At 37.4% G+C, this 14,373-nt stretch overlaps 1 protein-coding gene across 3 annotated transcripts in view; it reads left to right on the top strand.

Moving 5' to 3' along the window:
• Positions 1-14,373, top strand: part of MRPL13 (mitochondrial ribosomal protein L13) — a 28,995-nt gene that overhangs the window by 10,769 nt on the left and 3,853 nt on the right. For 2 of the 3 annotated variants that reach the window (XM_005479565.4, XM_026799686.2), the window contains exons 5-6: positions 2,843-2,929; positions 3,234-3,355. In XM_005479565.4, the coding sequence (XP_005479622.1) occupies positions 2,843-2,929; positions 3,234-3,355 (209 nt within the window). Of the gene's footprint in view, positions 1-2,842; positions 2,930-3,233; positions 3,360-14,373 lie in introns of those variants that run through there. The other variant, XM_005479566.4, reaches the window with a different exon arrangement.

Raw genomic sequence — 14,373 nt, 5'->3', positions numbered from 1 at the left:
AATTGAAATGTTTAGGACTCACAGTGTTTCAAATAAGTGCATTTTAATTTATTTGTACTCATAAAATGTATTAATATGTTGTAAGGAACTTAAAGTGCAATGGTTTTAATACAGGTGCCTTCTGATTCATTTCCTTCTAATTAGCCCTTTAAATTGGAAACTAAAAGAATAATGTCATATAACTGTTATTAAGACCCTGTCTACACTGTAAGTGTATAAATTAACCAACCTAAAAAAAGGTATTGCAATATTAAAGATGACAATTGCAATTAGAGCCAATGGGAACTTTGTAATTCAAAATAAACTAGGGCAAACAGCATCCCTGTAGTGTAAAAATCCCCAAATACTAACACTGGGGTGGCTGTGTGCTTCTGATGGTGGATGTCTTTACCTGATGGAGGAAGTGTTATGGTCTTTAGGAATAAGTATTTATGAGGATATGGAATTTTATGTATTTATGAGGATGTGGAATTTTACACATTGCCAGTACTAAAGATATAGTAGTGGGGGAGGAGACAGTGACAGTCCATGAATAACTGAATAAACTGTTAAGCTGTGCTAATCAATTTCAAAATAAGATCAAGGTTGCAGTGAGACCTGTGTGTGGGTAGAGCTCTCTGCCAGTCTGAGATTCCACAGAAATTACTAGCTTTTTTAACTTTCATGTAAAATTAAACTCTTGCTATTTTTATAGCTCATAATGAGCATAATGACAGAAAGCAGTAGGGTTTGTCTTTTATTAGAAGTGTACAAGCATGTAAAAAAATGGTTTTTATTGTTAATTCCTGAAAGAAACAACACGTTCTGAAGTGTGTTTTCAGGGAGCATGGAATCTGGGTTTGGGTTTTGTGTGAGTTCAGTAGCAGATTTGCAGTTCCATACCTTTTTATTTTGGATTGGTCTATTTTTAGTAAAACTTGAGCTTATTCAGGTAACAGAAGAGCCCTTACTTACTTAACATCTTGCAAGTATTGTTGATTGGATCTGCCTTTTCTTGACACCGCAGCAGTGAAAGTGGAGTTGTGGCTGTAGGCAGAATTTTAGGCAAGAAGTTGGATGTAAGCTTGGTCTTTCCAGTAGCTGGGTTTGGATTTATTTTGGCTTGTGGAAGAGTCTTTGAGGCAGAAGTTAAGATGAAGGAATTTTTCCAGCACTACCTTCTGTGTCCTGGCTCCCTGTTTACCTTCTGCTCTGTAGCTGGACTAATGACCTTGCAGTAAATCAGAATCCTGGGCTGCTTTCAAAGCAGCGTGGCCAGCAGGGTGAGGGAGGTGATCCTCCCCCTGTACTCCACCTGGAGCACCATGTCCAGCTCTGGGGCCCCAGCACAGGAAAGGCATGGATGTGTTGGAGCAGCTCCAGAGGAGGGCCACAGAAATGATGGGAGGAATGGAACACCCCTCCTAGGAGGAGAGATTGAAAAAGTTGGAATTGTTCAACCTAGGGAGGAAAGGACTCTGGGGAGAGCTTATTGTGGGCCTTCCAAGTATATAAAGGGGGCTTACAGAAAAGGTGGGACAGACCTTTTATCAAGACCTGTAGTCACAGAACACATATTGTACTGACCTAAATAAATTATAGTTTGTTCTACAAGCATGAATACTTTTTATCCCTAAAAAGCATTAGTTTTCATCTTTGATTTTTAATACATGCTTATTAATTTTTATTAGAGAAGGTATCAAAACTGTATATTAATCTGCATGACCTGCAATATTTCTCCTGTCATCTTGATTTATTACATTTGTCCAGAGATTTATGGTACTGGCTGAATAACACCTGAAAATCTTAAGTTCCACCTAAGAACTTGGTGATTGTCTCTAAAATTTCAATTGAACCCTTTAGTTAATTTTATAAAAATAAGTTATTTTGCTCAATACACTTTGGAAAGTATCCAGGTGCCTGCGAATTTTGTGCTCAGTGCCCTGCATTTCAGTGTGTTTATTGGCTTGAGCTTGGTGCTGTCCTAAGCATGCCTGGGTACTTTTTGATTTGGAGCTAGTTTGTATCCAGGTGTCCTGGAGCAAACATTTTACTTACAAAATTGCACGTAGGTCTAGTTCTAAGTGCTTTGCTGTCCTTCATGAAACCTTTTCTCTCTCCTGCAGTTGTGTGCATTATTTTACATTTACAAATGTTCCTCTTCTGGATGAAGTCCATAACAATGTGGTTTGTATTTAAATAAAAGGCATCTTTGCTGGAGTCCAAGAGAAAATCCTGTTGAAATTTGTTTACTTTACAATGAGCATCGTCCAGAATAGATGTACAAATTCTACTCGTTCCTGATGTTTAGAAGTGAGATTGTTCATCTGGAACTAATAGCAAGGGTTATAAATATAAATAGTAAGTTTGTAATGCAGTGTTTTGGTATGTCAGCTTTGCTGAAGGTACAAAGCATTAATTATAAAAGTGTTTTAAACACATCAAATTACACTGTTAAACTAGTTGCTTGGAGCACTTGGGAAATTTGCTTAAGCACTTTTTTTTTCCTAAACAGTGTGTGTATGTAAATGTGAAATAAAATACAGAGTTACCACAAGCTTTTCAATTCTTTGGAGGTCATGCACAGTCATCCACAAAAAATACTAAATATAGCTCTTAACTTTCTAAACTGAAATTTTCTACATGGGTCTTAAAATAAGTGTATATATGATGAGGAGTAAGTATTTCTTTTTTTGAAATTAAAGTCTAGAGCTCCTTCTGAATGTGGTGCCAGAATTCCTCAGGCTGAAGGATGACTAAGAGCTTCATTGATGAACAGTGTGGACAGATGGAAACACTCTTAACCTATTTCATGTTATGGGTAACCTCCCTAATTATTTGTTGCTATGTTACCTTTCCTCAGATTGTTAAACTGGCTGTTTATAGAATGCTTCCAAAAAACCTTCAGAGAAGAACTCTGATGCAGAGGCTACACCTGTTCCCCGAAGATGTGAGTAGCCATGCAGTTACATTTTCATCCTTGTGTTGTATAGAGGTGAAGAGGGAGTGTTTACAATACCACCCGTGTCATAAGCAAGTCAATTAAATTAAAAATCACACTGCTTTTTTATATATATATTTTTGTGTTTTCCATATTATTTCACAGAGATTCAAGACGTATGAGATTGGTGTATTTAGGTCAAACACTTAGCATGAAAAATGCAGTACTATTGACAAATTTTGGTCTGGCTTTGTGGGCAGGGGTGTTGTTTGTTAAACAGTCATGTAGTTAAGACTATTCTCACCTGTCTCAGGTTATTCCAGAAGATATAGAGAAGAACCTTCTACAAGAGATTCCTCAGCCACGTGCAGTCCCCAAGAGGTTGGATGAATATACACCAGAAGAAATTGCTGCCTTTCCGAAGGTTTGGACTCCGTAAGTATCTTACATTTTTTAAGAGGACACATTGACTGAATATATATAATGTAGGCTCCCACATTATTGGTAAGAAAAAGTAGTCATTCTTCTCTTTAGGTAATTTGTTTTTGGAGAGATGAGGTCATTAAAGCAAAGAACAATGGTTGCTAAAATTTTCTATTTCTGGTTTGGTTTTTTTAATAAGAAAAGTTTTACTTAAAATGTTATGTTTTCAACTCCCTGCTTCATCAAAATGAATAAAGTAAAAACCTTCATTACCTGGTTTGAGTTGGATGTGCTGTATAATTCATAACTGTTAGCCATAGCCAAAGGAAATGCCACTCAGGTCTGTAAACTTTCAAAAGCTTATTAAAAATCACTTGTACTTAGGCTCCTCACCTTAGATAATACTAAAATATGTCTGTACATCCATTCTGTGTAATGGAAGCACCTCTGTGTTACAGTGTCTGTTAAAGGAAACAGAATCCAGCAAATACATTGCACCTTTTTCTAAGCTGAAACAGGGAGATCAGTTTTGACTTCTAACCTATGTCAGTGGTAAAACTTGGTATATTTGCTTTTATCCTCAATACTGAATGGAGCTGAAATTTCTGAGACCTCATGGTTTCTATGAGATTTCTGTGGATTAGGCTGAATTTAAACTGAAGAAGTTTAGATTCTGCACCATTGACCAGAATTCTGCAGTACATTACAGTAAAGCTGATAAGCCTGTTCCTGTTATATGGTGTGCTGTAGTCTTCTGTAACTGTCTTTAGTATTAAAACTGATATAGGTTCTCCACAATAATTTAACTTGAATGATGAGCTGGCACTTAGTTTTAGCTCACTAATTGGCAATGTCTGTATTCTCAAAGGAAATAGAGTTGTGCTGACATAGCTTTTAAAATGTATTTCTTTGTACCCACACACTACCATAGTTCATCTTCTTAGGACTGGGCCACCTTAACTTTGTTGACTTGCAGGTGTGTGTGGCAGAGGACAAATAAACTTGATGCCATCTAATTTAGTCATTGCTGTCAAACTAAGTTTTGTAATATCTTCATGTCAGCATATTAACTTTGGGGAAAATCTGCAGGTAAGAACACTGCTGTAGTTAGAATTCCCCTCCCATAATTTCTTGGAACATTCCCTCTGGAGGAATCCAAACCACAGAGAAAATAAGCATCCTCTTTTTTGTATCTTTCTTTCCTCTGTAATCTCATCTGGATTGATTGCTGGTAACTGCACTCTGTATATACAGTCTTGCTCCTTGCCAATTATGGGGGCTGGGGAGTGCAACTGCCTTGGAAATCTGTAGCAATTTGGAGGCTTTCAGCTCAGTGCTTCTCCTGTGGGAGAGCTAGGGAGCTCAAGTGGGTATTATGGTGAGAAAAAACAGGGAATAGGTGGGCCAGAGAGGAACAGAATACTGGGTGTAAAATGAGTGAGAGAATGCTGGGGAGAAGTGGAGATGGTGGGTTCTGGGTGGGGTAGGGAAAAACAAATGGGAGTTTGGGAGAATTGTAATGCTCTGAGTGTAGAGACTGGGGCAGAAGTTTCCCTTCAACCAACTGCTCCATCTAGAGCCACATTTAAAGGCTTGGAGACACACCTAACCCTTGCTGTGTCAGAGTTTTGTCCCACCTGCTTTTATGCTCCCAGGAGCTGGTAAGATCTCACAGAGGGAGAAGAATGAGTATGGTTATCTTCCATCTCTCTGCTAACTGCGGGGCTCATCACTGGTGTGATTTTGGCTTCTTGTCCTGGCCTGCAACCAGGCCATTGTTGGTGTCAGATAGATTTTAATTTAACCTTCAGCTCAATTTTTTACCAGTTTTGATCTTGGGAAGAGTTTCCAATGTGAAGTAATGGGAAAAATAGTAATGTTTTTCCTGTCTGATTGAGAAAGTGTATTTTGATTCTCTGACATTCAGATGTCAGGGCCAGGGAGGGGAGGAGAGATTAGTTGGCAAATAAAAGATGAAGAATTGAGGGAATTTGATAAAATTATTTTCTGATGTGAAATATCTTTATTTTTTATATATATATTTAAAATAATGTAAATATCTCTATATTTTATATATATAAAGTGACATATCTTTATATTTTATATTAAGAGGTCTGTAAAAGGGGACTTAAAATGAATCATAGCCATGTGCCCACACTGTTCTGATTAAAATGCCAGCTGGAGTGTCTGAGAATAGACAGCTTTGCACCAAACATATTAAAAGAAAGGGTGAATGAATATGCAGAGGTAATAGAATCTCTGTTCTGAGTTTTTTCAGTGTGTGAAGCCATGGAAGAAGTAGTGTTGGCATTTTTACAGTATTCCTGTGAAAGACTGGAGAAGGAACAAAAATATAAGTATTTACATAGTCTTCTTTTTAGAAGCATATAGCACAAATATGCTTTTAAAAAGAAGTCAGAAAATGTACAGCTTTGTTCAAAAAACCAAAGAGAAGTTAGGTTAAAATATTGTTACATAAATTTGATAATTTGAGATGTACTGAGAAAACAGCTATGTGACATGAAAATTACTTGAGAAGAGAAAACTTAAAGGGAATGTGTGTTGTTTTGTAGAAATCCAAATATTGCAGAGATATATTTGCATCTCAGAACACCAAACTGACTTTGGGTTTGGGTTCCTTGTCATTTCATTCTTGTCACCTGCCAGGCTGCCCAGGGAGGTTGTGGAATCTCCAGGCCTGGAGATGCTCAGAACTCACTGCACAGTTCCTGAGCAAGCTGATGTAATGTTGAAGTTAGTTCCTCTCTGAGTGGAATCCTTTCAGATGCAAATTATTCTGTGGTTCTTTATATGTGGGGAAAGTAAACAAACATAGTAAAATAGATTAATATTTTAATAAACTGTGTTTAAAAGACCCAGTGCTTAGGTTGCTAATCTTATTAGTCCTGTTTGGCTTTTCCTTGGGCTGTTGTTTGTTACTCTGTACTAGGATCTCAGAAATCAAGGTGAGAACACACATTGCTAAAATGAGTAGCTTGTCCCTGTCCCCTTCATTCTGCATTTGTGATGTAAAAAGCCTTATTATGGACTTGGATCTGTGAGGTTCTGTAGAACCTATAGATAGCTTCCATGCAGTATGAGCAGTCCTTACAATGAAGCAGAAAATGAAGGACACAGAAAAGCTTTAAACTCCTCTTTTTATTTTCTTCTTCAGATGGTTTTAGTAATTCTTCTTGCCTTATGTGTCTTTTGGTTTTAATTATTATTTATCTTCCATGAAGTTTTGAGCCTGGTGACCAACCTAATTACCAAAGTGAAGATGCTCAAAATGAAATTAAATATCTCTGAGAGTGATTAGAAAAGGGAGGAGTGAGAGGGAGGCAGGGTTAATGGTTCAGCTTCTTTCTACAGAAGAAAAATAGTTGATATTAGCCCTTTAAGATACCTGTACGCTTTAAGGGAAAACATCAAATGAAAAGCAGAGCTTAATTAAAGGTATGTAAGTCTGTAAATACAGATTGTAAGTCTATAAATACAGATAAACACAATTATGAGTAAAAAATTAATCTTTGAGGTTTTACATTAAAACTTATACTCAAGAAATGTACCTTACTGTATATAAGCCAGACATAAGATAGACAATAGGGAATGAATGTAAATACCTGAATTTATATGAGAATTTACGAATATCGGGAGGAAAGTAACCTTTTTCTTTTTAATTGGAAATAATAATGTAAATTTTCATTTGGAATGTGAAGAATGTGCTCAGTGCTGCTAATGTTATTGGACATTTTTGCTCTATTTTGTGTTAAAATGTCTTGCTATAGAGGGTTCTTTAAAGGCTGTTTTGCTGGTAGTTGGAGACTGACCCACCACAGAGAAAGACACAGTGTGCAAGTGGGACACTAAAATAGAGAAATAGTTTTAAGGAAATCACAGGTGTGGAAACCCAGCAAATTGTTTGGTTTTCAGTGGTAAGCATTCCCATCACCTCTGCTTCCACCACGACAGGACATCAAGAGGGATCCTGCTCCATGAAAGGGGAGAATCAAAAGTGAGGATATTCCTGGTCAGAGAAGCTTTCCTCGAGCATTCTTTCCTTTTATTCCTAATTGGAGCCAACTGACTTTCCAACTTGTGCAGAGGTTCTAACTTAGATCCTCTGTGGAGATGTCTGAAGTGGGATGGAAAACCATGTAGATACAGGAAAGTAAATTATGTCTGTTCCAGACATATTTCAAGGTGAAAAAGATCAAAAACTAGCTCCTTTGACAGAGTTTGATCTTGTGCTGTGAATGAAACTTTTATTTCAAGTGTGTTTGAAATTTCAGATTGTATGTCTTTTAAATGAGTTTTAAACAGAAATCATCACAGAATTCACCAGTTACATATAACTAAGCAAACAATTCTGTTCCTTGAAAGCAAGCATACATCAGATTCATGGGCACATTTTCCTGTTATATACCATTTGAAAGTTGTTTAACTGTCTGGGTATATATGTGTTTTGAGACAATTTTAAAGGCAGGAAATTGTACTTCAAGAAGTATTTAAATAAGAATGTTACCAGAAACAGCAGCCCTGTGTTGCTCCAATGAGATGGATGCATTCCTGGGAGTTTCCCTTAAGAAAGCAGAGCTGTCTGATTGCATAGAGTGTGCTTGGGCTGCTGCTGGTGTGCAGCCTGGTCCACTGCCAGCCCTCCTAGGAGCTCCCCTCGGGCCAGACAGCTGCTTGCTTGGCCTTGGGGGAACAAGTTCTTCCACACTTCTGAAGTTTTCAAAACTTGATATATTGTAAACTCTGCAATTTGCTTTTTGAAAACCAAACACCTTCTTAATGTTTATATTTCTGAGTAACTTTCCTGATTTCTGCCCCCATCTGTACATCCTGCTTTGAGGCAGGGAGTTGCAGAGCCTGGTCTGAAGCCATGGGTTTGTTCCAGCCAAGCAGCATGGCTTAGGCAGGGTCCCAGTACTGACACTGCTTGTCATCTCCATGCCGTGGCACACAGATTCCTGGAAGTTTGTCAGCAGCACTCTGTGGCTTTGAAAGCAGAAAATCACAGTGTTCTCAGACAGAAGTTTGTAGGTGGTGAAACACAAGCATATTGGATGCCTGTGAACTGCAGATGGCTCTGATAATCCTCTTACATATTCTGTGTCACTCCAGTTCCTCCCCAGTTTTGCCTTGCCAGACTCAAGCAACCAGAAGCCACCTGTGATGTTCCCAGCAGATAAATGGGCACTGGTAAACAGAAAAGCTTTTGGGTTAAAAGATCCTTTCAGCCACCGCTTCCTTTTCTGTTTTCTTAGAAGAACTGCAGCAGTACTTATCTTGTACTATTCTACAATTTGTAGTGCAAGTTTCTGTTTTTAGTTACACAGATTATTTCTGGAATGTAGTTATTGAGCAGAAGAAGAAGCCAGAGATATCCTGATTATGTGCCTGAAAGGATGTTCTAAACAGTACTTTTTATATGTGCAAGATGCTAACAGGTTTTATTAGGATTTTTGTCTGTTAGTTTCTTCAGATAACTTCATGAGGAGCGGACACCAAAAGACACTCCACAATGTATTGCATAGAAAAATTACCTTTGGAGTATTTCCAGTGATTTGCTGTGTTACAAATTATAACTTTCAGTTTTTACTAAGTTTAGAATATTTTTTTTTCTCCCTACAATGAAGTATGAGGTAAAATAAAGGAAAAGAGTGATCACTCTAGTTACCTTGGGAAGAGCAGAGGGAAAGCCATAAAGCCATCTCTAAAGATGGTGAGGTCTTGAGCCATTTTTTAAGAACCATCTCAAGTTTATTTATTAGCCTTTAAAAATTTGGAACCAAATTAAATTTCTCCAGTATTTTTCTTAGTTCCTGTTCAGTTGTAGAGTGTGCCTGCAGCTTCTTAGGATTTGTATTGTATTTTATATTATGCCTCACTAAGCAATAATTTGGTTTTTATCTTGGGCTAAGTATTGCCCCTCCAACTTGAGCGCTCATCTTCTCTCACAAAGCAGGCCTAGCATGTAACAGTGTTGAGAGAAGACTTGGCCAACACAAACTTCTGTAAAAGACTGCAGCCAGTCTTACTTTTTCCTAAAAAACAAACTGTATAAACTAGGAAAAAGCTATCCTGCCAATCCAGCCCAGTTCTGTTCCAATGTACTCTTTGAGGAGTCCCTCTGGCAGTTCATTTTCTGTGGCCTTTTTGCCTCTTGGTAGAAATTACATTAACTAACTGGAGATCATTAATCCCCAATCAAATCTAGTAACTATCACTGGTAACTTTTGAGGTTTTTTTATTAGTGAGGGTATAAAATATCTCAGAATTTTGTGTAGCAGATTTGTGTTCATTTGAGAGGAGGTTTGGAGGTAAGCAAGTCCCACATTTCAGACTACCAGAACTGGATCTAAATTCCTTTGCAAAAAGCCACACAGGTACTTAAGAAGAAAATTGCTCTCCTCTTCATTAGGTTTTAGCTGCAGGCAGCACCTGGACACTAATCAAGAAGGGTCAGTAACTCAGTCATCTTAAAAATCCAACATATCCATGTTCAGATTGTTTAGCCTATTGAATTCAATTACTGGCTTTTCTCTGGCATGCCTAAAACAGATCAGTGCTCCTGATTCTCATACTCTTTACCTGGGGGCAGCTTAGGTTGTTTCTAAAACAAGAGTTGAAGGTAAGAGATAATAAATAGGTAACTGGGCCCTTTTACTTGAATATTCTGAAGAGGCTCCCAAAAATAAAGTTCCAAAGCTACTTTCCCCTTCCCTTAAAACCTGTTTATCTCATATGTGAGAATAGAAACTAAATGAATGGAAATTTGACAAGGAGTAGGAGAATGGTTGTATATGATACTGTTGAACTACTTGCCCAGATGAAATTCGAGTTAGATTAATTTTTAATCACTCTTTTATAAATGTCTTTTATAAATGTTTATAGATTTCCTTTTTTCACTTCTGTGGCTGACAGTAAGTCTGGAAAATATTTCACTATTCCTTCACCCACTTCTCTGTTTATTTGAAGAATAACGTAATTCTTTGTCCAAAGCCAAGTGTACAGTGCTGGTCTGTATACAGTCCTATACTTTTTAGCAGAATATATCATTAAAAAAGTAACCTTCTGTTTTCAAAAAGCTTCATCTTAACAAGATGAAGCTTACAAGTATATTCCATTGATTTATCTTAAATATTTTTCCAGACAGAATTCATATAAGCAAGGCCAAATTCAGGGAATCATAGTAAATTTAAAGAAGCTTAGATCAATTTTTCTTAACTGAGGTTGTAACTACTTTATTTTAAATTTTAATAAGCCATTCTTCATTTTACTCAAAGTACCTAAATGCATATTAGATAACTTGATTTAAGGACCGTTTTTAAAAATTGCAACAAGTGCTACTTTTATGCAGAAAAAAGCAAACAAGTTGCAGCTGAAAACCACAAAATATACATCTTAAGTTTTGTTTCTGCTTAAAAGGATAAGTCACTATAGCTGCACTGTCATAGCAGTATCACCATTTCTTACTCTTGTTACAAAATGCAGCTTCTGTTACTGTGGTTTGTTCTCCAAACAAAATAAGTTATACCTGTAGAAATGCTTTTTAGGCAGGACAACAGTCTGCATGAGAACAATACCAACATGAAAACAGTTCTTGTCCTCCAAGCAGAGGAATTGAGGGTTTAGAATAGGCCACAGTGTGAATTGGAAATTTAGTGATAATTGAAATATCATTAGCTATTTCACTGATTATTTTACCAGAGGCATAGAGCCAGCATGGGATAATGGGTACACCTTGAGTAGAATGATTCTTCTTCCCCCCACCCCAGCAGCAAACTGTTGGTGTTTGAGTATAACCACATAATGTGGTTTTCCAGGGAATGATAGCAATGTCTGATCCTTGCGTTTTGATTTACTAGTGTGGTTAGTGAAAAAGATTAAATGTGTTCAGAAATCCCCTTTAGCTATAGTCCCCTTACCTAATAGATATTTATTTTGGCACAACTTGCAAAATGTTCCTGAAAAATACATACATTCCTCTTGTTTCAGAATTTACAGTAAATTTTGTTTGTGTGTTGAAGTTTTTCTATTAAAAAAAACCTTAAATACCCAAAAATTCATAGTTAATTCATAAAATAACCTTAAAATGTGTGCCAGATAGACAACAAATTTCATGTTGTGTGTATTGTGTGCTAATTTTAGACAAAACCAAATTATTTGGAACCTTTTCTCCTATGAAAAGTCTAAAAGCCACCTATTGCCCTTAATAAGCATATATGAAAGATGAGCCATAGAACCATTCTGTGTAAGCAGACTTCTGTCATCAGTTAGCAATAATTCCACATTCCTGTGATGGTAATTTCCAGAATTATGGAGAAGAGCATCACAGTAGTGCAGATTGATTGTGCCTGACAGCACAGAGTGGCTGAGGGCTAGGAACCAAGTGGCATGATCAGCCCACAAAATCTTTTCACTAATTGGTCTTCCCCAGTCTGTCATCCATTCAAAACAGTGTTGTTTATAAACTCCCCTAAATGAGACCTTTATGAGCTGTGGGTATTTGTTAAATACTTTAAAAATTAGGGTAGGTTAGAAGTGCTTTAATACCAATTACTTCTTTGTTCTAATTTTTCAGCCAAGTTTGGAGAGATTTTATCCTTGTTGTTTCTTAAAATTCTTGAAACTTGCATAAGAAAGTCAGGGAGAACTGTAAAACTACACAGTCATGCTGAAGTCTCCTTTAGCTTTTTGAGGAACACTACACTGTTCAGGAAACAGGATGGGGAAAAGGGGGAAAAAAGCTGCTGGATAAAAAGCTAACATAGCAGCCACAAACCTAAAACCCTCTGGGGTGAGTTACTCTTAAAACATATTGATAACTGTGAGTTAAGACCAGTACTTTTTTGGTTTTGTTTTTGATGAATAAACTATGCAAATGGGAATCCTACCAGACAGTAAATTTTTCAGGTCATACAAATTGTTGTACAGACTGTGAGTAGAAGAGATCGATGTGCCTTTCCTACATGATGGTTATTCATTTTAAGGGAGTTTTCATGCATCAGGTGTGCTTTCTCTCATTCATGGAAGCAGTAAAATCTTAACAGAATTCTAAGTGTATACTCTTCAAATTTTACTCTTGTACCATGTCTCTCATCTCAGTCACTGTGTTAACCTGTGGCATTAGTTAGCCTCAAGGCACCAACCTTTTGCAGTGCTGATGCAAAATGTTTTCTGAACACTCCTTATTACTGCTGCTGAGAGTGCAGAAATTCCAGGGAACTCTGGGTCATGTGCTCCAGTGATTGCCCGCAGGTGAAGAGAAAATTGCAATTTGAGACAGAACTTCCCCACCAGGTGTGCATTGCTGAGTCAAGAGCAGGAATTGACAGGTCACTTACTGTGCAGCACTGCCTGACCCCTCAGCAGAGGCAGGTTTGAAACCATTAGCACTCATTAACACAGGCTTGCAAGCACACAAATGACTGCAACAATTCCATGAGATTTGACTTCATAAAACTTGTTTTGAAAAGTCCTAGACAATGCAATGTAACAGCAAAGCCCTGTGAGTAGGGATTGGTTGTGGAGAGATGGCTATCCAGGGTTTTTGAGCTTGAAAGAAGATAAGGTCATGTTATCAATGCTGTTTATCAGCAGTATGCAATAGAAGAATCTAGGGAGGTGTGACACTTCTTTTGGAAGAAGGAAGGGCAATGTTGACTACAAATTGCATTGTTATAGCTAATCAAAGTGCATTTAGAAGTTCTAAGAAACAAAGTCATTTGGATTAAAATACATAGTTTTGAAGAGGTATTCTGAATCATTAAAAAATGAAGAGAATTTTTTTTTAAAATATTGTCTGGATTGTAAAATAACTGCTGTACGTATAGAATAGACAGTGTCATATATAACTCAACAGCCTTACCTTTATTATTTCTTTGAGGTTAGTAATGCTAACCTGTCTGCTGTAAGATGCTACAAGGTTTTAGTTTGTTTGCCTAGAAATTAGATGGTGAAGTTGTCCTGTATATTTTTGAAATCAAGTTAGTTGCACTATAACAAGTGATTACTTAGATTTGGCCTTCATAGAGTAACACACACCCCCTTTATTTTATTTTTTCGGAGGCTGCTTTACCTCCACAAAGCATTGCTAGGCAAAGGGAAACATCATTGCTGGAATGTGCTGACAAGAATTTAATAAAGATGGAGCTGTGCAGCAAGTCTATTCAGAACTGATTGAAATAAATATTCACTCCAGGAGTTGAGAGTTGAACACATTAAACTATTGCAGAGGGTCTCTGTCCTGTCCTTCCCCACAGGAAAAACACCCTTGAAAGAGGATATTTCACATCACACTGAAAAAGAATATTGAATGTGCTGTAAAGTGGGGGGTCCCATGATAGTTGCAGATATGCAAGTAGGTCTTTTTGTGCTGATAGTTTCTGTTTGCCATCTGAGATGTTCAAAGGCTGAGGTCATAGCTTAGTGAGCGTTTTTTCTGGCAATAGGGCTCAGTTTTAAGAATCACCCATCAATTTTCCTGCCTCTCCATTCTGCTTGTGTGGCAACAGAATGGAGAATCAGAGACCTGACCTAGGTTAAAGACAACCTTTTTTATGCAGCTGCACAAAGGGGTGTGTGCATGCTGGAGTTGGTTGGAGTTGCTGGGAATCACATGTGTGTTCACCAAATTTCAGTATTAATTAATGACACAGGTGCCAGCACTATATTCTGCAGTGCTTTTCAAAACATAACTGTAACTCCAAAATCTGCAGAGACACTGAAGAGAGAACTTGCAATGGCAAGTTTTTGCCCAAGGACACAAGCCTCTTCAAGTCATCTTTAAAGTCCATAAAGAAAGGCAGAACTTCTTCATGTTCTAGGGTTTAGTTTGACCTCAATCTTATTTCATGAGGTGGAGTACAGAGCAAAGAAGTTACTGTTTTCTTCTAAATGAGAAAACTCTCACAGTCCATTGGTTTTTTCAACACTGCAGAGTGTAGGGCTGGCATCATTATCAAAAGACAACATTTATATGAAATACATTAATACTGCAGAGTTTGGGGAATTCTGTA

Source organism: Zonotrichia albicollis, chromosome 1, assembly GCF_047830755.1.
Source record: "Zonotrichia albicollis isolate bZonAlb1 chromosome 1, bZonAlb1.hap1, whole genome shotgun sequence".
Taxonomy (NCBI): domain Eukaryota; kingdom Metazoa; phylum Chordata; class Aves; order Passeriformes; family Passerellidae; genus Zonotrichia; species Zonotrichia albicollis.
The sequence above is the reverse complement of the archived record's forward strand: the minus strand, read 5'-3'. Positions and strand labels throughout refer to the sequence as shown.